Source organism: Calliphora vicina, chromosome 2 (genome assembly GCF_958450345.1).
Source record: "Calliphora vicina chromosome 2, idCalVici1.1, whole genome shotgun sequence".
In the NCBI taxonomy this organism is placed as follows: domain Eukaryota; kingdom Metazoa; phylum Arthropoda; class Insecta; order Diptera; family Calliphoridae; genus Calliphora; species Calliphora vicina.
The window spans coordinates 92584217-92610471 of record NC_088781.1 but is presented as its reverse complement, the minus strand read 5'-3'; the positions used below and the strand labels follow the sequence as shown (position 1 = coordinate 92610471).

Below are 26255 nucleotides of genomic sequence, written 5' to 3'. Positions count from 1 at the left end.
AATTTCTACCATATATATTTTGGTTCTCAAAAAAAAACTCCGTCCCGAAAGGGGCAAATAGATTTAAAAATTAAATGTGCTTTAATTTAAATGTTATTCAATGTATTTTAAATTTTTGTTTTTTCTCTAAGTTTTTGTTAGTATGTATTAGTTTTGTAATGAAAAGTCTGAATTAAATGCAATTTTATTGCTAGGCATCACTATTTCTTATAAAAGCAAGGTTTTAAAATTTATAGTTGCTTTTGTTTTATTCCAACTGTACTCTTTAAGAATAGCTTAAAAAAAGAGGGCATGTTGATAGTTGTATTTTGCAGTGTGAAAAAGTGATAAATTAAGTGCAACTTTAAATTAATTAAAACCATAAAAAAAAATTGTATTGAAATAAATCAAAATGAATATTGAACTGGAAGGTATTAACTTAATTTTAAGATAATTACAATGTGTTTAGCTTCTTGTGTATTTTTTATAAAATTAATATTTGCCCAGTGTCATTGTTAGTGTTCGTTCGTCCATGTATTTCAATTTCAACTAGAGTTTTAGTTGTGTTATCCCCTGAAGTCTCCAATGGGATTTTTTCTGGTTTATTAGTTAATATTCCAAGATTCTAAAATTGGAAATTTCAGCTGCATCCTTATGCATCTCTTTGATTTATCTCCCATACATCAAAGCGGCCACGTTGTTTTTGATGTCCAACTTTGAATTTTTGTGGGATGTATTGCTAATTTACGTTCGCGTTGTTTTGTTATTGTTAAGCATGTAAAGAAATGTGATTGTTTTTTTTCTATGGACTTTTAATATTATTACTTTATTAATTTGATCCTTATTATAAATTGTTTTTACATATTTTTAGAAAGAGGTTCAAATGCTGAAAAAGCTCAAAAAGTGATGGATATCGCGAAAAACTATATAAAAAATGAGGGCTACACATTTGAATTAGAAATAAACTTAACTTATAATTGCAGAAAAATTTCAGTATTTTGGCAAAAATGCGGAGTCGATTTTATTAAAATCACAATCATCTGACTTAAATCTAGATCGAGGACGTCGTAGAATAAGTTTCGGAGAGTGTTCAAACAGGACAAAGCGACGACGAATAGCAGAAATGGCAGAAATTGACGTCTCAGCTGCTGATGATTTGCGATTTGCTACCTTACAAAACAATTCATCGATTTTGCAAACAAATGTTAGTGAAGTTATATCGCTTATAACTGAAGCAGGTTTAACAAAACATCAATATTTGACAATAAGAAGCTTTATTAACAGTAAACTTGATAATCATTTTTACCTTGCTACGATAACATTTTGAAAGAAAAAAAGAAAAGTTACCCAGACCAAATAACTGTCAGCGAATCTCACCCTGAAGTTGAACTTCAAAGTCTATTAGACCATACGGTTACTCGAATATTAGAGCTACAAAGAGATGTTATTAATGAAGTTTTGGATGAGTCCGTAATGGCAGTTCGGGACACAGTGAGTACAAACAGAAAGTTGAAAATTATAGTTTGGATGATAGTAACTTATTTGTAGCGTCATATGCCCCGCTCCAACTGGTAACAAAACCATATGAGGCTCAAATTAAAAAAATAATTTGGAAAAATCCTCGCCCATCGTCCACCCGCTACTGCCGTCCTATCAGGTTCCAATGTCCAAAAGAGTCAGTTCAATTGTCCGTCTACGAAGAGATATATTACAGGAAGAAAATTGAACAGTTAACTCCAACAATATTCCAAAATTACCAGAAAACGATACATATTGACCATATTCTGCAACTAACTATGGTGAATGGTAAAGTATGTAATGCCTTAACTCATACTTCATCCGCAAAGTGTTACATATGTAATGCAAAACCCACCGAAATGAACAATATTGAAAAATGTCTGCAGAAAGAAGTTAAAATAGATCACTATGAATTTGGATTGTCCCCTTTGCACGCATATATTCGATTTTTTGAGTATTTTCTTCATGTATCGTATAGGCTTGAACAAAAACAATGGCAAATTAGGTCCACAGAAGGAAAAACAGAATATGCAACTACAATTCCGAGAAAAAATGGGACTAATAGTCGACAAGCCAAAAACTGGAGGGAGCGGGTCTTCCAATGATTTAAACACGGCACGAGCATTCTTCAGCTTGTCTTCTGAAATAACAGGCATCGATAAAGAAGTAACTGAGAGATGTGCAACATTATTGCAAACTTTGTCATCGGGATATAAAATTAATGTCGACAAATTTAGGAAATATGCGCTGGACACTGCTAAGGAGCTGACAAATAAATATTCGTGGTACTATCTTCCCCCCTCAGTGCACAAAATTTTAGTACATGCTTCAGATGTTATTGAACATGCGCTGGTATCGATTGGAGAGCTCTCTGAAGAAGCTGCAGAGTCCAGAAACAAAGATATAAATAAATTTCGACTCCAGCACACTCGCAAAATTTTACGCATTTCAACAAATACTGATTTGTTTAATGTTTACTTTTAACTTCGGATCCTTTTATAACGGGACAACGAAAGTTACCATGCAAGGACAAATCAATTTTATTAAAATCTGTTTTTGAATTGTTAGATTAATTTTGAAGTTGTTTTATATTTAAAGGGTGTTGTTACTAAAAAATAGCCTTAATATTAACAATTTTTAAACAGCTATAAATAAATAAAATTTTTGTATATGGGGCATTTCACGTCAAGTGAACCAACTTTTGAAATCGATGTCTTCCGATCGCGATGAAATTTGCAACAATGTTAGTTCTATTGGATAGTAATTCGGACACCATTTTTCAACAAGATCGGTCAAGAACTCTCTGAGTTATAGGAGGTCAAAATTTGACATTTTGGCCAAACAGGTGTTTTTTTTTATCCATATAACTTATTACCTATTGTTCTTAGCAAAATGTGTCCCAAATAGTTTAGATAGCTATTTATGCAATCTTTCGAAAAAAAAAAAATAAAAAAATTTAATAAAATATTTTTGATTTTTTTTTTTAAATCAAAAATATTTTTGACTTTTTTTTTCAAAATGGGCCCTTTTTATTTTTTTTTTTATTTTTTTTTAAGAAAGCTTACGTCTTTTCCTAAGCGACCTATATGGTCGCTTAGTGGGATATCCCTATCAAAAAAAATATTTTGTAACTCAAGATTTAAAATTTTTTAATTTTTTTGCAAAATCAAAAACTTTGTTGACTTTTTTTTAAAAAATGGACCCATTTTTTAATTTTTTTTTTTGCTCAGAAGAAAGCTTATGTGTTTTCCTTTAACACCCTTTTTGTCGCTTAGTGGGATGCGAGTGGGATATCTATAAAAAAATGTTTTGTAACTCAAGACATACAATTTTTTACTTTTTTTTGAAAAATCAAAAACCTTTTTGACTTTTTTTTCCAAAATGGACTCTTTTTTTATTAATTTTTTTTTCTCAAAAGAAAGCTTAGGTCTTTTCCTTTAAAACCTTTTTGGTCGCTTAGTGGGATGCGAGTGGGATATCTATCAAAATAAATGTTTTGTAACTCAAGACAAATGTTTTTAAATTGATTTTTTCCATATTTGTGTGTAAGTGTTTCTAAAACCTTAAAAATAAAAACCACAACAACTGACCGATAATAGCCACTGGAGGGGTGCAATATGAGGCCGACCGCTATTAATTTTCCACCCCCAAAATTTGTCTGAGTTTTGTATCTTGCGGCTTTTTTAGTCAATCCTAGAGGTAGTTTTCAGCGCACGTGATTTTCATTGTTAAAATATCAGGTGCCCCAGAAACAAATTTTTGGAATCAAGTGGAAATATTTTATGGCCCTTCTCCGAAGTACCAGTTTATTTATTATTTTATGACATTTGACTTTAAGAAGTGGGTGGAGAGGTAGAAGTTGACAGGTAGGTTATTTATATGGTGGTTTATTTTTATTATTATTTGTAACATTTGGTTAAACTAGGTACTTTAGTATGTAAGCCCTTCTTGACCCTAATAAAAGATTTTAGACTCATTCATTAAAACGTACAACCTATATGATCATAAAAAACTATTTATTGTCATTCTGAAGACATACGGAAATCAGTTTTTTAGAAACAGCGTTAAAGTTAAGACGTGTGTTATTTACATAAATACTTACAAAATTCAAAATGTCTACGACTTCTAAAAAGGCTAAGGTTGAAAATGAAATTTATTCGTCTTTTTGTTTTAATCCCTTTAACAAAATGAAGCACAGATCATCAGATATGCGAAATATTTCCGACGGCTTATTAAAAAAATTCCCTACGCTGTCAAAACGATTGAAAATTTGTGGATCATGCAGGAAAGAGCTCGGAAAGTTGAACGAATTACCGAATTTGAATAGTAATGAGCCTTGCGTTGAAGTTATTCCAGATGAAGACAAAAGTAATTCCGAAAATGAAGACAGAACTGTTGATGATGATGGTTATTCTAACTTTTCAAATTCAACGAATGAGTGACGAAACCAATATCATAAGGATGCAGTAGAAGTTCTTGAACAAATAAAAGAGAAATACAAAACGTCACAGAGTGAAGCTGAAAGAATTCAACTTCTCACGCTTGCTCCAAGAACATGGAGTTCTGCAAAAACAATGACTGAGTTTGGAACGTCTCAACGAAAAGCAAGAATTGCTAAACAATTGGTTGCTGAGCATGGGATTCTCACACTCCCAAACAAAAAGAAGGGAAAAACTTTGGAGTGCGATACTAAATCTCTAATAACTCAGTTTTATCAGCGAGATGATATGAGTCGCCTGATGCCAGGGATGAAAGACTGGATGTCTGTACGAATCGATGGCAAGAAAGTTCAAATGCAGAAGAGAATGGTTCTCTGTAACCTGAATGAATTATTCGCAACATTTCAATCTGAATACGAGGATGTCAAAATTGGATTCACAAAATTTACACAACTGAGGCCAAAACATTGCGTTTTGGCAGGAAGCAGCGGAACTCACACAGTATGTGTTTGTATTTACCATGAAAATGTTAAATTGATGTTGAAGGAAATCAACTTAAATTACTTAAAAGATGATTCATCAGAAGATTTACACCATTACCGCGATTGCCTTAAATTGACTATGTGCCCTAATGCTACAACTTCTTGCCACTTAGGTGAATGTTCGAATTGCCCGGAACCCACATCCATCAAAGAAAATTTAATCAACTCTTTTGATCGAGAATGTATTGAGGAGTTAAAATTTGAATCTTGGCTTCAGACTGAAAGATGCACACTGAAAACCATAATTTTAAATGTGGATGATTTTGTGGAAGAACTGTGTAGAGGATTGCTAAATTTGAGAACCCATGACTTTTTAGTCAAAGAGCAGTGGTCATTCTTCAAGGACTTGAAAACACATTTGAAGTCTGGTGAATTCATTATTTCATTTGATTTCGCAGAGAACTATAAATATGTTCTTCAGGATTCCATACAAGCATTCCACTTCAATAACGACCAAGCAACTATATTCACAGTAGTTATTTACTACATGAAAGAAGAAAACCTGGAACACAAAAGTATGGCAATCATATCCGACGATTTAAAACATGACTACATGAAAGAAGAAAACCTGGAACACAAAAGTATGGCAATCATATCCGACGATTTAAAACATGACACCGTTGCAGTTTATGAGTACCAGAAGATAATACTAAATTATCTAAAATCAAAATTTACAGTAGAAAAGGTATACTACGTTTCGGACGGAGCTCGTCAACATTTTAAAAACAAAAGTAGCTTCGCAAATCTTACAGCTCATGAAAAAGATTTTGGAATGCCAGCTGAGTGGCATTTTCATCCTACTGCTCATGGTAAAGGAGCATGTGATGGTATTGGAGCAAACCTCAAAAGAAATGCAGCGAAGTATAGCCTCCAGTGCTCTCATCAAGATCGCATCTTAGATGCGACTGCTTTATTCCATTGGGCAAAGAATTATTGTAAAGAAACTAAAATAGTTTTTAGTAGCAAAGAGGATCATGAGGAAACATTGAAAACACTAAAGAGCAGATTCGATGCTGCGGTAACAATCGATGGCACTGCTCAATACCATGCTTTCATACCGCTTGTCGATGGAAGACTCAAATTAAAAAAGTTTTCTGCATCTACTCAATGCGATTTCTTTCCAAAGCCAAAAAAGAAGCCAGCAGCGAAATCAGTAGCTGAATCTAATAACGCCAAGAAAGGATTGACAAAAAAAAAGCAGCTAATAAAGGTGACAAATAAGGAGGATAAAAGTATGGATATTTGAAAATTTAAAAACTTCATAAATTAAGTGTAAAAATAGTTATTATATAAATTGATCTATTGTGATTAAGATTAAATTTGACTAAATTATTCATCTTTTTATTATTATTATATATTAAATTAATTATTATTACAAATAAATAACAAAATTAAATTATTCAACATTTCCATAGAAAAAAAGTGATTTTTATTCCTGAGGTTAACATATTATGGGTATTACAGTATCGAGGCTATGAAATTTTAGTTGGGTATGTTACATACCATCGGAAAGGCTAATGTGTCTAGTTTCTCTGCGTAAGTTTAATTTTTAAGGTTTACACACAAATATGAAAAAAATTAAAATAGTGCAAATTTAAAAACCTTTGTCTTGACTTACAAAACATTTATTTTGATAGATATCCCACTCGCATCCCACTAAGCGACCAAAAAGGTTTTAAAGGAAAAGACTTAAGCTTTCTTTTGAGAAAAAAAATTAATAAAAAAAAAGAGTCCATTTTGGAAAAAAAAAGTCAAAAAGGTTTTTGATTTTTCAAAAAATTGTATGTCTTGAGTTACAAAACATTTTTTTTATAGATATCCCACTCGCCTCCCACTAAGCGACCATATAGGTCGCTTAGGAAAAGACCTAAGCTTTCTTAAAAAAAATAAAAAAAAAAATAAAAAGGGCCCATTTTGAAAAAAAAAGTCAAAAATATTTTTGATTTAAAAAAAAAAAATCAAAAATATTTTATTAAATTTTTTTAATTTTTTTTTCGAAAGATTGCATAAATAGCTATCTAAACTATTTGGGACACATTTTGCTAAGAACAATAGGTAATAAGTTATATGGATAAAAAAAAACACCTGTTTGGCCAAAATGTCAAATTTTGACCTCCTATAACTCAGAGAGTTCTTGACCGATCTTGTTGAAAAATGGTGTCCGAATTACTATCCAATAGAACTAACATTGGTGCAAATTTCATCGCGATCGGAAGACATCGATTTCAAAAGTTGGTTCACTTGACGTGAAATGCCCCATATACTTATACTTATAAGGATGTTTAAATTTGCCATAATTGTACTATAAAAAAATTGCGCTATATGAAATGATTCTCCAAAAAGAAATATATGGTTATTATAAAAACTATAAAAGTTGTATTAATGCATTATTCACATATAAATGGGCAGGCAGACCACGTCCAGATTTAGTTAGCAATTTTTTTCCACCAAATTTAGTAAGAATTCCTATTGATTTTGAAATTTTTTATAAATTTTAAAGTTTATTTTATATGGGGAGTAGGCGAGGCACTTGTCCAATTACGCCCAATGTTTTTGTTAAATGTGTTTAGTATCCTTATTATAATTTGTACTGGGATATGGAATTTTGATCAGCTAAAAGTCAAAACCTCAGACTATGCGTGGGGGAGAATTTGGGTGCTAGGGTGGCAGTGGGTATGAGTCGTCAACCACTCCCATTTTATCACTAAATAGTTCTGACATATTTATAAAGCCGTGACCGAAATTTCAAGATGATACCTACACTGGAAGTATTTTTGGCCGCCTACTCCATACAGCACCGACCACTGTGCATCGGTAAATATAAATGTATATCCGCGGAGATTATTTGAGAATAAAATCAAAAGTTGTGGACAGATTTGGAACTTTGTTTTCAAAAAATTAACAGTGTAGCTTCATTTCCTGATTGTTTATGCCGTTTTAAAAATGTTTATAATAAAAGCGAGTACTTTGAGTGAAAATTTTACATGTGTTTTGTTATTGTAACAAAAACAAAATACATATAAAATTTCCACTCAAAGAACTCGTTTGGTAGAAAAACAGCACATTAATGCCCCAATTCTGTTAGACGATTTAGGACGAATTTCCTTCTTTTCATATTTGAGTTATTAGTTTTGAATTCTATAAAACAATAATAGTTGTTGTCTAAGGCTATGACACTTAATAACGTAAAATATTTGATTCAGTAAAATATTGTGGACGTTTTTAAATATCAAAACAGACGAAAACAATGTTGTAGTCGTCTAGAGTTTGAGTAGTTTTTCTTTTGTTGGTTTTGTTTCAAAAGTGGACATTCTTCGAGTTGAAAGCAAACAATTTGAATATACTACTGGACCTGTTTGGCACTATTCTTGATAGCTTTGACGCAGTTTCTAAGGCTTCCTCAGATAACATTCTTATATGTGGCTCAAAATATAGTCTGCTGTCTAGGATTACACCTAGGCATTTCAGTAATCTGATATCCATCCAATCTCAGTTTCGGGCATTCAAAAGATTTTCGTTTGGTCACAAGAATCGCCTCAGTCTTGTTCGCAGCTAGTGTTACATTTTTCGTTCCACATATTAAATCTTCCTAGGCAGTCTTTTGTTACTATTTCGATCAAGGGTGCGGAAGGTTGATCTACTACTAGGGCTACGTCGTCTGCATATCCAACTAGTCTTGATCCATTTGGTAGATTCAGTTTTAACAATCCGTCGTACATTAGATTCCAATGGAAAGGACCCAGTATGCAACCTTGGGGGACGCCAGCTGTCACTTCGTAGCTTTTTATTCCATCTCAGTATCATTTTTATTTTTTTTTATTAACCATTATCAACCATTTTCATCAAATATTCTGAGAAGTTTCGCTCTCGTATTGTTTGTCGAATTACCTTCCAGTTTGCAGAGTTGAATGCGTTTTTGCTGTACAGGGTGACGATGGAGCAAAATCGCAAGTGTTAAAAGCTTCCTTTGCAGTATTTACCACCTCACGGATAGCTCCTACAGAGGATTTACCTTTCACAAATCCAAACTTCATATGTGAGTAACCTCCTTTTCCGTTTATTTCCATCACAAGTCTATTTAATATCAATTTCTCCAAAAACTTTTCACAAGTGTCCAAAATATTATCTATTTAGCTATCTATCAACAGTCCCCTTAGATGAATATAATATAGGGAACAGGGAATACTTATACTCCTCTATATGAACCTAGCTCATATAAACCTCTATCTATATTGAACACGTTAAGAAAGCTTTTTGAATGCCTACTTCTTCACAGGCTGAATAAACGCATTGATGAACTTGGGGGCTTATCGCCGAACCAATATGGATTTGCCAAGGGAACATGAAGGGTTGATGCTATTCACGAAGTAGTAGAGATGGCCAAGATATGAAAAATATCAATAGCTGTTTGCATCATTATAACATTAGAGGTCAGTTGATCTCATAGAGATAGTCACAGATAATAGCCTAAATAGATGCAGTAGATAGGTGCAAGAAACAAAAGGCCAACAGTTGGCGGTTGCGAAGACTGAATCTAACTTGTAACATCAAGGAGGATTTTCACCACACCGAAAATCTTACTGCAGGGTAGAGCCGTTCATGTACAAAAAAATATCGATATTTATTGCCATTCGATTCATCATTAATTCACATCGATGTTATTCGATGCATTAATTAAAAAAAACATCGATGTTTGCGATGCATCGTATTTATTCTAACTGGAACTAAACAAAATTGATTGAATAAATAAATAAAAGTTTAATTATTTTATCAAATAGAATATGGGAATTGTTTATTTCATGAGGCATTATTTTATTAAATTCAATATTATTACATTATTAAGGCCCTAATATAAACAAAATTTGAAATTTTTTTTATTAATTAATCATTTTTTTATTTGTCAAATTTCATAAATAACATGTAACGTGGATTAATAATACTATATGAATTAAAATAATATTAACCACGTACATACCATATCATAATATTTCCTAATTTACTTTCCCTTAATAATTAACTATTAGTTTTCTTTATTTTCTTTATTAATAACATTTATTTTTAGTTACGTGGGAACCGCATCATAAAACATCTCTAGTGTGAACACTATTACTGTTTTATTGTTTGTTGGTTGTTTCATACATATACTAATAATCACTTATAATTCTCATTTAGTTAATAAACAATTCAGTATAAGTACTCTAAGTTTAGGCACTGCGACTTCGGTCGTTAGTTTTGGCATTGCGACTTCGGTCGTTAGTTTAGACACTGCGACTTCGGTCGTTAGTTTTGGCAGTGCGACTTCGGTCATTAGTTTAGGCACTGCGACTTCGGTCGTTAGTTTTGGCACTGCGACTTCGGTCGTTAGTTTTGACACTGCGACTTCGGTCGTTAGTTTTGGCACTGCGACTTCGGTCGTTAGTTTTGGTACTGCGACCAGGGGTGCCAGATAATTTTGAAGGAAAATGGGCAACTTTGTCAAAAAAAATCGGCATATAGATTTAAAAAATCGGCAAATTATCGGCAATTAAAAAAACACTTGTTATAAATGTATGAAATCAAACATTTTTATTAAAAAAAACACATATCAAAACAAATGAAATCAATTCAGCAATCAACATATTAATGTTATGTTATACAAAGATAAAATTTTATGTCTAAATTTTCATTATTTTTAATTTTTATTTATACATACATATGTACATTAGGGTGGGTGATTTTTTTCACAAAAAATCGTATAGCAGAAACGCATTCTACGGAAAATTCTAAGAAATTTTCCCCAAGAAACCACAGGTCTAAAATCAAATCATATCTTACACATTTCGTCTTTTATCCAATCATTTTTCAGTATTATTTTTTTTTTAATTTTTTTTTATTGGATAATAGACGAAATGCGCAAAATAGGATTTGATTTTAGACCTATGGTTTCTTGTGGAAACTTTCTTAGAATTTTCCATAGATTGTGTTTCTGCTATCTATTGTCTATTAACTATCAAAACTGGCAGCTTTTTCCGTGCTACATGGCTTCTATAGTTGGCCTTTTTCAAAATTCTGAGCACAGTGTCTTTGGACGCATGTTTATTAAATTGTGAATTTAAGTTTTCAGCCATTTTCGATACAGTAAATCTGGGGTTTTCCTTCACAGATTGAATTATAACCATTTTTTCGCGTTCAGTTAATTTTTTTTCTTGGACCAGAACTCAGGGTATGACCCCTACTCATGCAAAGCATTGTGTTGGAACTAGGAAAATAGGTTATGGGAGGGAGGATAGAGGGAGTAGTGTTTGTGGACATTTGATTTGAATTTTCCTATATTGAAAGTGACAGGAAATACTTCAGGAGGAAGCTTATTCCACATACGGACAGTACGGCTAAAGAACGAATTGTCCCTGTAATGTGTTGTGCGATCTACTGTCCAGTCGACAACGAATTTAAGTGCCCTTGCCGAAGAGCGTGTGTTGCGTAAAAATCTACGGGTTTCGGGAACAAGTTCCCTAATTGCAGCAGAGCACATACCATTGTAGTATCGGTAGAACAGTGAAACACAACCCACATTGCGACGATGTTCAAGTGAGTCAATAGAGCTGGATACCCTACTGTCACCGATAAGCATCTTCGCCCTCTCCTGTACGCGGTCGAGTGTTGAGAGTTGTATTCCATTTTAGGTCGGATATAAGTGGTGTAAATAGTAAGGAGATCAGATGGAGTGAAGTATTTCTTACACCGTTTTAGAAAACCAAGGCACTTGAATGCTTCTGTCGACACTCGAAAAATGTGTTTTGTCCAGCGGACATCGCATTGAATATTCATGCCTAGAACATCAAGAGCTTCTGATTTCTTAATATTTACACCACCTATAAAAACAGATGGAGCAACATGATCTGTTGTGCGTTTGTGGGTTAACATACAACATTGAGTCTTGCGCGCATTAATATCGACTCTATTCGCACAACCCCATTCAGAGATTGTCACAAGATCTTGGTTGATCGTATCATTCATATTTTGCCTCATTGTCCCAATCTCCGACAGGCTTGGTTTTTTCCCCTTGTTTCCGTAAATGTATAATAATTTTACGTTCAGCTACGATAATTAATTTTCTGTTTGCCATTTCTTGAAATTATTCCAATTTGAAACAAAAAAATTTCAAAAATCACTTTTATGATGAGTTTGAAACAAAAACTGCAGTATTGTAGTATCACACAATAACAAAAACAGTTACAAATTGCATTTAATTTTTATGTACGCATACTTTTGCATACACGAAAAGTTATCATACCATTGTTTTTATGCTGTCAATTATTACCAAACTTTGCAAATGCAAAAAAGAAAATACCTATCATAATTTTCAAATGTTTATCTATACATAAAAACCAATTTCAAATGATTACCGCTGTTACTTACGGCTAAAATAGCCTGTTAAAATATATAAAGTAGTTTGTACGCAAACTTATGCGGCCAAGTGTATATTTTCCTTCCATAATAAATTGAGGATTAATCATATTTAAAGATTTAAAATTGTTATTTCCTTTTCACTATCTAACAAAATAACATACATATTTTGCAAATAGTTTTGTTGAAGTATTTAAAGTTGCGAAAATATTCAAAATATATAAAGTAACCAAGTTTTCAGAATTAGGTAAAAAATCGGCATTTTTGGAGCAAAAATCGCGTAATCGGCACTTTGCTATTTTTAAGGTATAAAATCGGCAAATCTGGCAGGTCTGACTGCGACTTCGGTCGTTAGTTTCGTCAGTGCGACTTCGGTCGTTAGTTTATTAAATTAAGTAATATAGAGTTAAGAAAGTTGTATTATTTAGATATTAGGTTTAAGTACTACACCGATCCTGATCAAGTACAGCACCGATCCTGTTCCAGGTTCCCGATCCAACCGAATACATTCCGTGCTCCTAAACCAGTCAGCGATATTTCGTGTTCCCGAGAAACCAGAATAAGTTATTTCGTCTGAATCCCGAATTAATCTCAACGTTTCCGTAATTCCTGTATTTACATACATATTATTTGTTATTCCCGAATATAGAATATTAAATAATAATAAAGAACATCATTATTAACCCCTATTCAGGGCAAAACAATTGTGTGTTTTTTTTTTTTAATTTAAGGTTTGTGGATCCGTAAGTCGACCCTGGACACGACTGAACTACCTCAGCCGACGACAAAACCACGTTACAAATGGCGCCCGAGCAGGGACCTGATTCTAAGTCGCAACGTGAAAAAAAAGACCGTCGCCAACGAGGAGGAATCCTTCCTGAATTATGAAAGCAGCAAAGTTGATAACCCATCTACAAACTTTAAGTAAGGATACTACGAAAGGAGCAACTTATCGAACAATGAAAGAATGCCGGTATACCAACGGCTGGCTTTACCGTCGAACACCTACGAAAGCAACTAGCGAAGAACCTTCGCTCAAATCGATTGAGAGCATCAACAGAAAATATGTTGCTAGCATTAGAGAAGGAGATTAAAACAGCAGAACGATGTGTTATCCCCGAAGAAGAAATATCGCTGACAGTACCACATGCAGTCTCTCTGAATCACATTTCGGATATTGAGATTATAAACATAATTCACAGATGGGATCTGAAGTTTTCGGGAGAAACTGACCTAATGGAATTCCTCGAACGACTCGAGGAATTAGCCGAATACCACCACATACCTCTCGATCGTCTCATACCGTCAATGTTAAGTATGTTAAGTGGCAATGCGCTCAAGTGGTTTCGGGTGAAAAAAGGGACAATCAATACCTGGCAAAACTTCAGATGCGAAATAGAGAAATTCTTTCTGCCTGCCCGATATCTTTCCCATCTGGAACAGACCTTTTACAACCGAAAGCAAAATAACAGAGAACGTGCTAAATATTACATTCTACATATGCTGACGCTCTCCAGACAGCACCCAGTTCTAAAAAATATTAACCATCTAGATAGGATTTATGATGGCCTTCGTACGGAATATCGACATTATGTACGACGTACCGATTTTACTAATTCAGATGAGCTATTCACCATGACAGAGGATTATGAAGCTTTAAAGCGAGAAGAACGGCCACAATCTTCGCATATGATAGCCAACTTGGGCTACCAACGAGCAACGAGATGTTGGAGGTGTAAAGGCGTGGGTCATAAGAGAAATACATGTATACGCCCCGCACGACTATTTTGCTCGCATTGTGGACGAGATGGTGTTCTTTCACGAGAATGTCATTGCCGTAAACGATTGCAATCAGCTATGACATACATACCGACTACCGGCGATTATCGCTATTACATCACGGTAAAGATATATGATCGTCAAATCCAAGCACTTGTTGACACAGGCTCGTCCCGAACTTATATTGGGGAAACGTTAAGACAATTTCTGATGAACATGAACGTGAGTCCAGTAAACACTGAGGGTGTGGTACAGATGGCGGATCAATCACTCGCTACGAGTCTGGAGGTATTTTCCGTCCCCATTGACTACAATAATACCATAGTAATGTTACAGGCATCCGTAATATCTACACTAGCTGAACCTATGATACTTGCAGCCAGTGAGCCTGATACATACACCCTGCCACAGATCAGCGCCATCTTAGATCAACTACGAGAGGCCAAATACATCTCCTCATTGGACCTAAAGAACGGGTATTGGCAGATACCCCTTAAAACTTGTTCCAAAGCATACACCGCATTTACAGTTCCGGGGAGAGGATTATTTCAATGGAAGGTTATGCCCTTTGGGTTACACTCCGCACCAGCTACATTTCAACGCACGTTAGATCGTATCATCTATCGTCTATCTAGATGATATCATAGTTCTTTGACGAACTTTCAAGGAACACCTACATACACTGGAAGCAGTTTTCATTCGTTTACAACACGCGCAGATAATGCTTAACTCTGAAAAGTGTGAGTTTGTTCGCACCAGTATCCGTTACCTCGGACACTTAGTTACTCCAGAAGGCATACGTACCGACCCAGATAAAATACAAGCGATGCAACAACTATCGGCCCCAACAAATCTAATGGAACTTCGACGAGTACTCGGAGTAGCTTCGTGGTATCGCCAATTCGTACCCAACTTCTCTAATTTAGTGGCACCGCTTAATCGACTACTAAAGAAATCCATTAAATGGACCTGGGGAATTGAGCAAGAACAGGCTTTCTCTAAATTAAAGAAAGTTCTTATACAGTCTCCCGTTCTCAGTTGCCCAAACTTTGAATACCGTTCTTTCTCCAAACTGACGCCAGCCAAGAAGGATTAGGTGTCGCTTTATTCCAACGCCACTCAAGTAGGGAGAACGTAATCGCTTACGCCAGCAGAACATTAACCGATCTTGAGAAGAAGTATTCCACTACGGAACAGGAGTGCCTAGCCATCCTTTATGGAATTAGAAAGATGAGGTCATATTTAGAAGGGTACCACTTCACAGTGATCACAGACCATCACTCGCTTAAATGGTTGCATACCCTACAAAACCCTTCAGGTCGTCTAGCCCGGTGGGCATTAGAGTTACAGCAATATGATTTCAATATCGAATACCGAAAGGGCAGCTCAAATGTGGTAGCCGAGCCTTTCCTTTGGAAAGGTTAATTATACCTTCATGGTAGTGCAGGTCTTCGGACCAAAACTCGCCCAATAATCAACTAAGTTAGTTCGCTAAGCTCCTGGAGCTCCGCTCTCCGAAGAAAGGGGGAAATGTAACGTGGATTAATAATACTATATGAATTATAATAATAATAACCACGTACATACCATATGCATAATTCCATATCATAATATTTCCTAATTTACTTTCCCTTAATAATTAACTATTAATTTTCCTTATTTTCTTTATTAATAACATTTATTTTTAGTTACGTGGGAACCGCATCATAAAACACCTCTAGTGTGAACACTATTACTGTTTTATTGTTTGTTGGTTGTTTCATACATATACTAATAATCACTTATAATTCTCATTTAGTTAATAAACAATTCAGTATAAGTACTCTAAGTTTGATTGCAGTAGGGGCGGTTCACACAAGACGAGAATCTGCACCTCAAACAATATGGCAAATACTCGATACACGATACCAGTGTGTGTAGTGTATTTGCCATATTGTATACTTTTACAGCAATATTCAGCAATTCTCCAAAAATTGGTAATTGCGTATCTAAGTACCAAAGACTATAAAAATAAAAAAATAAATCTGCAAAAAGTGTTAAAATTAATGAATTTTAAGTATATTAGGACTAGAACATTCAACTAAAATTACTTTATATAAATATCAGTGTTGCCACTTCATGTGTAATTACACATATTGTGTGTAATTTTAACTTGGATGTGTAGCCCATGTGTAATTGAGTGAATGTGTAATTCATGTGTAATTTTAAATTCCAATTATATCCAAAATATATTGTCAATGTGTGTCTTTTATCTATATTTTGGATTTTAATTGAATGAATGAATTATGGATAGTATGGATTTCAAATAAATACAAATCCAGTATCTCTAAATGTATTCATATTTATTATATTGTACTCGCTTGTTACTCAGTATAATGGAATTATATGTACTCTCCCGGTGGCCGAAATTCGAAAACAATATGTTTTATTAATATTGGTGGGCAATAACATACTTAAAAGTGTACCACAAAAAAACGTGTGGCCTATTTATATATAAGATGAAGATATGAATCAAGTTTGAACTAAATTAACATTAACCCAGGAAAAATTTTGTGAATTTTTGTAATGACCACTAGTTATTTCATGCATTCTTTTGTAAGGAGTGGTGGTTACCCAGCACATTATTTTATTTACTAGAATAAGTACTTATTTTTATGCAGGCTGGTAAAGAACTTTTGCATTTAGCACAGCTATCTAGTGTGTTTGACTGGAAAACGGGAGGTTAGTGGTTCGCCACCTGTCAAAGCCATTAATTTTTTTGTTCATATCATATTCATATATATGTTGATGTTAAAACTATTGTTAACTTACAATAAAATAACTCGTACATGGAGCAGTGAGTTAGCAGCTTGACTATCAAACACAAGCAAATAATGTGACTGTTCGATTCCCACACTAGGCAATATTTTTTGTGTTTTTTTTTTAGCTACATATTCTTGTTGTGAATTTACTACTTATTTCTCAACTGATTGTAAGTACATTTGTAAGCTTGACCCCTGAATTTTTTAAAAATCTCGAACAACGGTAAGTAGTGTTTCAGTCAAATAATAAGTAGTTATCGCTTTGCTCCAATTATACTTGCTGGCTTACTAGGTAAGCAAAGTTTTTGCTGGGAAGTTTTGCAGAAAAATACGATAAGTAATTTGGAGATTGCTGTTTGGTTTTCCATATGGACATTTCGCCGTTTGTGATAGTTTTGTTTGCGTAATATTGGTAATAGAAACTAAGGCCCTAATTTTATAAATCACGTCACCAAAGTGATATTTATGTGGAAAGCAAAAACAAAATTTCAAAAATTTTAAAAATTTGTTTTTGTTTTATATATACAATTTTCAAATTATGAAAGGCAAATCAACGATTGAATTTTGGTGCGTTTCAGAATTTGTACATAAAACAAAAACAAATTTTTAAAATTTTTGAAATTTTGTTTTTGTTTTCCACATAAATATCACTTGGTGACGTGATTTACAAAATTAGGGCCTAAATTTTAGTTTATATACATATAAGACTTTTAATTTCAACATGAACAAAATATAACAATTACAAATTGTTATTGGAAAACCAAAATCGAACTATTATATCGGTAACGGTAATTGCAGTTATTTCGGGGTAACGTTAGCCAATCTTAAGAGAAAAAAACAAGAACGTAGGAATTTGTGTGAGAAAAATTTATTTACAAATTGTTTCCTGTTATTTTTTATACCCGTAAGAACTGTTTTGAGTTTATGCTATTGTCTGTCTGGTTTCTGGCTTGTGTTTTAAATAATAAACATTAAAATTGACTTACTATTTTGGAAACTTAATTTCAAATTTATAACTACAATTTTTAAAAATATAAACGTTACAAGATTTTATGGTAAAGTATTTACTGGGAAGGAAAATGATCAGAGCTATAATTTTTAAACAAATAGTAAAAAATATTTATCTTTGAAACGGAAAACAAAACTGATTTCAAAGCACTTAATATAAATTAGGAATAAATTAAAATTCGAAAGCAAACAGTGTGCTATTTTTAAATATTGTTAAATTTTTAATAGAAATGTAACAATTTCCAAAGGACATTGATTAATAATTGTTAAAGGCGTATTTGGGATTGACATATTTGACTGATTAAAATCACCACAAGTGAAAATTGTCCATTGACAATAAAGTGATCTATTTGGTCCAAACATCCCAGAGTCGACTGTGACAAACCTTTTATATTCATGACAATTTTAGACAATTTCTCCTATTGAAATCACGAAAATTTATTTACACGTGTAATTTTTTCTCGTATGTGTAATTTAGGCATGAGGCATGTGTAGTTTATAATTGTCTTGGTGGCAACACTGATAAATATTGACTTACTTCAATAGATTATTCATAAAATATATATGAAAAATTTTTATTCAAAAAAGCTGAACTTTAAAGGCGAATAACTTTAAAACACGAGCTAACTTTTCAAAACCCTTTGGGGGTTTTGGTATACTAATTATCTACTTTCATTTCCCGTTGGTGACATTCGGGAAAGATTTTCTTGTTGCACAGTGTTATAGGCCGATCATCATAAAATTAGGTATAGCGATTTTGGTATATATGGGGATTATTTATGACGAATTTCAACTTAATAGCGATATTTATGATAATTTAAGTGATTTTAGGAAGTGTACTTTATATGGCGGCTATGTTCAAATATGGACCGATCCACAAAAAATTTAGTGTTGTTATTTCTTTTAATAAGTTTTGTATTTTTGCTGAATTTTGTATGGATTCTGCAATTCTGAAGGCCATATTTCGGGAAGAAATTTGTATGGGGGCTAGGAGAAATCATGAACTGATTCTTATAATTTTCACTAGAGATAGTCCTCTTATTATAAAAATAACGTGTGTAAAGTTTTATGGTATTATCTGCAATATATTTACACAAATAACCAAAAATATGTGAAAATTGTAATTTTTTTTTTAGGTTGTCTCACATTTTGGTTCATAGCTCTGGTTCTACTGAACCGATTTTGCTGATTTTCAATACCAAACTGCTTAGGACAACAATAAACATATTTTTTGCAAGTCTACCAATTATTTGCAAGACGGACATGACTCAATCGACTTAGAATTTCATATGGATCAAGAAAATATATACTTTGTTGGGTCTCAGATGAATATTTCTCAATGTTACACAAGGAATGACAAACTTATATATACCATCATTCACCACTTGTGGTGGTTGAAACGTATGAATGTGTTCAATTACTTCCAATGTTACTTGCATGTGTAAACGCCAGGTTAACAGTTAATGTTGGCACCACTGCACAGTGGTCGAAATACGCACTCTGGCGTCATTTAATTTAAAACAGCGTTGAAACATAATTAATTATTTTTGTTTCACTTGGAAAAGTATAAAAAAGTAAATTTTAAACACATTTTTTTTATTTTAATAATTTAGATAAAAAAATTTGCACAATTGATACATAGTTTTAAGGCAAAAATGCATGTTTCTAATCAGAATTATAAGAACAAACAGCGTCTTCTTGTATTTTTTGTTCTAAAAGTAACTTTTGGACGTCATTATCTACTATTATTTGGTTTTGGGAATATAAAAAAGGGCGTTTAGAGATTGAAGAAGTAAGAGGATCAGAAGAGAAGTGAATGCATCAAATCTTCCATTGTGTTTTTTCTTGAATTTGTTCGTATATGTTGTTCTCTAAAATTCCTTAGATCCTTATTTCTCGATTCCTGCGCTTCTTCAGACATCATCCCTATTGGTAGAGATACGTGTTTTATAATATTGGCACCATGAATTAAAATTTTGTGCAGTGAAGACGGCATATAAAACCATGGATATAGCGCATCTACTGTTTGCATACAATACATTTGAAATACATGTGTGTATATGTGTATTAACTTTATACCCACACGACATAGTTCGTGAAATTACACTAAATCTGCTTATTAATTCTACATTGACTCCAGTCAAAATAGCAGTTAAATTGGCTCTTGAAAAAATCTTCTTGCAGTGTTATCGTTATTAGTATTTCCTGACCCAGGCCTAGGAATATCAACTAATAGACATTCTATTTCTCAATTTTTCTTCTATGTCTAGTTTAGTTTGTTGAACTATGTCTTTGTCACAACCACGAATTTGCCATTTTTATAGGCAATCGGTAAGCAATGTGTAGAATGCATTCAAACATATTTGTATTACATTATCGATTTTTAACAGCATTTAAGTCGTTCATCATTGTAGGTGTGGCTACGCAAATGCCACATGTTTGCGACGAGGATTCTGCTATAACACTAAACACTTTTCCATCTATCATGGTCATGTATAATTTGTGATACATTTGAAAAAACTCAAATTGTGTTGGCTTTATTTCCAAAATTAGCTTTTTAACTGCTTCAACTTCCCTACTAACTAATTCAGAGGTTTCTTTTTCGAAAATCAGGAAGGTCGTAAATTCTCCCAAAGAATAACATCCCCCATTTTTATGGCACAATGCACATACCCAGCAAAAACTTCGCTTACAAATGCTACAATGTCTTTTTAATAATGTATTTTTTAATAACTTACTTTTTAAATAGTAAAGTCTAAAAAAACAAAATAAACAAACAAAACAAAAAAACTGTTACTTTTTTTCAATTTGCCAATTTTTTTTATTGCATGTTTATTTTTAGAAAAACAGAAGAGAATATTGCATTACTGTGTGAAAACCATTATTTGATGCACAATGAAATAACTAAGCAGTGGTGTAGTGAGCACAACGGCAGACTACCAAACGGAAGGTTGCAGGTTCGAATCGGGTCTGCGACTTATTTTTTTTTATTTTTATTTTTTTGTGTAAATAAAAATTCTATAAATAACTCTACTAACAAAACAACTTATTTCTGGCCAAAATATAAAGGATTACTTTTGGGACATCGCGAACAAAAATAATGACTTCTTACAGTAGAAAAATAAGCAGTTGAATCGTCAAATTCCCCTTATTTTTCGGGTTATTTGTAAGAAAAGTTTTTGCTGGGATAGCAAATATGTTTTCATCTATTCGAACCGATTAGATGAAAAATAAATTTTCTCTCGTTGCGAACAGACGTGTTTTTCATAGTTATGCATAAATAATATCTTGTGCATTTAAAACTTTAAAAATTAATAATAGCAAAAGCTTTAAACAAAAAGAAAAACTCTAAAAGTCAACACTTTTTGTTAATACACAGAAAAAAATAAAAAAGTGTTTCAATTAAAAAATTTGTAGTATCAATTAAAAAATTGTTTGTTTTTTCACCAGTAAACAAATTAATCCCAGCAATTAAGCATTTAATAAAAAATTAATTGAAATAAATTTTAATTAAATATTAATAATATCAATTAAATGTTTAATTATATTATTAATATTAAATTTCAATTAAATATTAATAGTATTGATTAAAAGTTTAATATTTCAATTTTGAAATTTTCAATTAAATATTTAATTATGCTAATTAAGTATTTAATTGGAAAATAAAAAATATAAATTAAATTTTTAATTGTATCAGTTAAAAATTTAATTAAATTTAAATATGAAAGCAATTAAAAATTTTATTGAATCAAATAAATTTTTAATAGTAATCAATAAAATTTCAATTAAATTATTATTTGAAAGAATTAAAATATTAATTAAATGTATTTTCAAAAGTCAATTAAACTTTTGATGTATTGATTAAAATTTTAATTGAATTAATAAACAATTTGTTTTTATTATAAAATCAATATTTTATTATTTCAATTTATTAAAAAATTAATTGTTATACAATTTTAAAATTATTATAATCTAAGAATACAATTTACAAAAAATAAAAGTAGTGATAAAAATATGTGTAATTATTAATTTTATGAAAAAATGATTTTAAAACTTTTGCTTTAGGAACTTTTTGGATATGTATTTATTTATTTATGTATTTTATGTATTTATGTATTTATTTATGTATTTATTTATTTATGTATTTATTTATTTATGTATTTATTTATTTATTTATGTATTTATTTATTTATAATTAAATATATAATTTTTATATTTATAATATTTCATGTTTCAGTTACTAAAGTATACATACATACGTGTATATATATATGTATATATATATAAATATAACAATTTTAATAAATTTACAATATTAATAAATTTATTTTAGTAACTTTTAGGAATTCTGTATATATAATTCATATACATATTTGGGGTATTCACACGGTCTGCTATTAGTCATATTGTCATAATGTCCTAATTTATTATAATAGTTGTTGTTGTGTTTTAAACAAAAAAATTATTATATTCTTACAAAACAATAAACATAGTTCAAATAGTCTTATTAGTTTAGAACTTTTTTGTTTGAAACACAAGAAAAATTTGTTTAAACTATCAATATATTACGACATTATGACAATATGGCCAAATAGTAGACCGTGTGAATACACCAATTAATAGTTTTAAAGAAAATTTTATATTTTTAAAATTTCATGTTTTAAGGCAGAAACTCTTGTAAATTTTTTTGATGTTGGCAAATCATACAATACTGACTGCACAAAACTATAAAAAACTTCTGATTCTTGTGGGAATTCCACATTAAATACAAAAAATAACTTAAACAAATTATCAAAAGCATTTAAAAAGGTTAAAAATGGGAATTTTAGTTTATCAAAATAAACATAAATGGTTTTTATATTATATATATCACCAATGATTAGTAGTCTAGGCTGAATTCTACGTCCTTGCAACTGGAGAAGTTTTAATTTGGTTTCCAACTCCTCATTGGATGTTGCAAGAACTGCAAAGCTTTCCTGTGAATCAGCTACAGAAAATCTCTTTCTAATTTTTTCTCCACTTGGAGTGGTGGTAAAAGCTTGTTGAGGAGGGAAAAGTTTGTGCGCGTGCCAAAGTATGGTAAACATTTTGGATTCTGAAATACAGATATATATTTATTATTTACTTAAGAAGTTACAAAAAATATAATATTATTGTAAAATAAAAAACAAAAATTAGTGTTTTTTTACCTTCATTGTTCGTTTCGGCTTTTTGTAGATCTTTGAGGAGTACAGAGCACCCAGATTTGTTTTTTAATGTATTTAAGATACTATCTTCAAGCAGGGACCATCTGTCTTTCAAACATTTTGCCGTTGGATACTTCAATGTGAAATCTATATTAATCTGTAAATGTTTGAATAATTAATTTTAAATAAAAAATTATGTTTTTTTATTTTACTTACAAATTGAGAAGCTGACGGTTTTGTATACTCTGGCCACAAATGAAGTATTTCTGACGTCGTTTTAGAATCTGCGATTTGCTTAAAACGAAGTGGAGCACACTTTCTCCAATAGAGGTCATACTCATCTGCACTTATTTTATCGCTTCTAAGAGTTTGAACCAAAAGTGCATAATTTTCTGACGTTTCTAAAAAAATACAAAAGATAGATGGTTATATGTTATATAGTTAATGATTTATTTATGACAAAATGTTCAACTTACCACATTGCAAGTTTTCATCTGGAGAAGATTCTGGCTGCTTAAATAGTTCTTTTGACATTCGTTTTAAATTTGCCAACTTGTTATATATTTTCCCCCTTTTACCGTTAGTATAGAATGCCTAGGGAAAAATAAGAAATACATATAAATAAATTGTAACTCATTATTAAATTACTAAATATTACCAGCTCTTCAGATGGAAATATGCTGCAAATTTGTTTTTCCAACTCGGCACATTCAGAAAGAGAAAAATCGTAGCCATTTATGTCTAAATACTTCGTGATTGTGCTTATTAGTAAAGTCCGGTGTTCTTCTTGAAGGATCTGATTTTTTTCATAATATTTGAGAATTTCTAGACCACTTTTGGTGCTGGAAAGGATATCAGAAACGGAAAGTAAACTGCGCTTAATATTTGTTTTCGAAGAGTTGACGACATTTTTAAGTTCCATGTTATTTCCGCGTTCATATCCAAATGTTTTTTTCCAATTTTGCAACTCGAATTCAAAATGAGCTTGATCACCAGTGCGTAAAGTGGAAAATATTTTGTTTATATGGTGAGGTTGTAGAATTTTTAACGTACTAACTGTAATGTTTTCTTCTACAAAAAAATAAAAAGAAAATACTTTAATAAATACTTTTAAGCCAAATTTAATATTCGTTGAAATAACAATATTTACCTTTAAATTTATCAGCTAAATGTTGCAGGTTCCAATTGGTTAATATTTCATTTATATCCTTCATAGAATTGTCCATTTTTGTAATTTTTTTAGTTTTAAATATTTTGATATTATTTTTTTGATTTTGATATTCTGATATTGTTTTTAGTAAATATTTTGATAAAATTCTTTTAGTTTTAAAAATTCTTTGCCACGAGTTGTTTTAATTTGATTTATTGGTGGTCCAACAATGTCATTTATGTTTATAAAAGTATATTCTTTTGAAATATCCAAATATTCAAAGGCTGAGAAATGAGTATTGAATTCAGTCACAATTTTATTGCAACATAAAATTATTTGACCACATGTGGTTGTAACTATCAAGTTAATTTTAAATAATTTGAAATCTTCGGTAAATTTAGCAATAATTTTTTTTGAATTGTATTTATAGCCCCATATATGTGCTTCTAAATATATCGAAAAATTATCTGTGGACATTTGTAGCTTGTTACTTATTTTATTTTTAATCTTTAAATCTACAAATGGTGTATTAAAGGAAATATTTTCTTCCTTTTCTTGTTCAAGCAAAGAATTTGCAAAAGCTATTTGCTGCTTAAATGAAAAACTCTTTGCAATATTTTTGCGAGAAGTAATAACGTGGGCGTAAATTTTAAATTCTTTATGTTTCCCTTCATATTTGAAGCACCAATAATTTCTAAGAGGTCCTGATTGATTGATAACAGTTGTATAGTGAAGAAGAAAATGAAATTTTGGTGTCAAGTTACGTTTAAATAATATTTGATATGTTTTGTTTAAATACTCAATTTTTGTCCTGATTTGTTCTACTAGGTTGTCTGTAACTTGATAGCACAAAATGTCATCAATTAATTCAAAAAATCTCAAGAGAAATTGCCAAACCTGATCACCATTAGGTATATATTCACCAATTAATATGGTAAAATATTGACAAAATGCCATCATCTGTTTTGCTGACATTTTTAATTTGTGATTTTCCAATTCTAGAAAATTAATTGATAGTTTCTCAGTGCCCTTGTCATGCTGATCATATTTAAATGTTTTGAGGCGTTCATTTAAAGTTTCTAAAGTTAAAAATTGCATTGTTTTTATAAAATACAGTAAGGAAACCGATATAATATGGTGACAAATGCCTTCATATAAATCGTGCATTATATCCACAGAATAGTTTTCCGTACAGTGAAATGAGGGAATATTGTTGAAAATACAACAAACATTTATACCTGTTTCGGACATTAAACCACGATCGATCGACTCTCTGTAGTTAATTCTGTTTCTTAAAATACTTTTATTTTCAGAAAAATCTTTTTGAGCCTCAGACTTTTTTGTTAAACAGAATCTACAATAGTATTGTGCAGAAAATGATTTTGAAAACCCAAGGGTAACATTCAGTCCAAGATTATCACCAAGGAGCAGTCCCATAATGAATTTTACATTTTTAGTACCATTTCTGGTTTGAATGTTAATCCCTGTAATTTCTAATTTTTTTAACGCATTCACTAAATTCTCAAGAGCTGTATTTCCATAATTTTTAAAGTCTGATGATTTGATGGAGCAGGCTAAATAAACTTTGTTTAATTTCGAAGATTTTTCTGGAAGTGATGGAAAATTATAATAAAAATTGCACATAGAATGCCTATTGGATTTTGATCCAAGCGGATTGTTAATACCGAAATCATCAACATAAAGAAAGTATGGAACTAAAACTTCATTTGGGTATAACAATTTTTTTTGACGCCATAGCTTTCCCTGAATGAAATTAACAAATTTCTCACTTTCTTCAATATTTTTCATGTGTTCTAAAACATCATCGAGATAGTTATTTTTCTCAAAAATACTTTTAATTTGAAATTCAAGCGGCATTATTACACCATTGCTTTTAGGATTGTTGTTAATATTAAAGCATTCAACAGTACCTATAAGGCCCTTGTCTTTCAATGTTTTTTCAAACT

General features: G+C 31.6%; 2 protein-coding genes across 2 annotated transcripts in view; both read right to left on the bottom strand.

Annotated features, from left to right (window-relative positions):
- Hasp (Hig-anchoring scaffold protein) overlaps positions 1-26255 on the bottom strand; it is a 278761-nt gene that overhangs the window by 59687 nt on the left and 192819 nt on the right. The gene's annotated exons all lie outside the window — the stretch shown is intronic.
- On the bottom strand, positions 22574-24201 carry LOC135951235 (uncharacterized). Its single transcript, XM_065500845.1, has 5 exons — positions 23797-24201; positions 23615-23732; positions 23355-23539; positions 23142-23295; positions 22574-23047 (listed from the first exon to the last, which is right to left on the bottom strand). The coding sequence occupies exons 1-5, from the start codon at positions 24058-24060 to the stop codon at positions 22590-22592; spliced, it is 1179 nt and encodes a 392-aa protein (XP_065356917.1). The 5' UTR covers positions 24061-24201; the 3' UTR covers positions 22574-22589.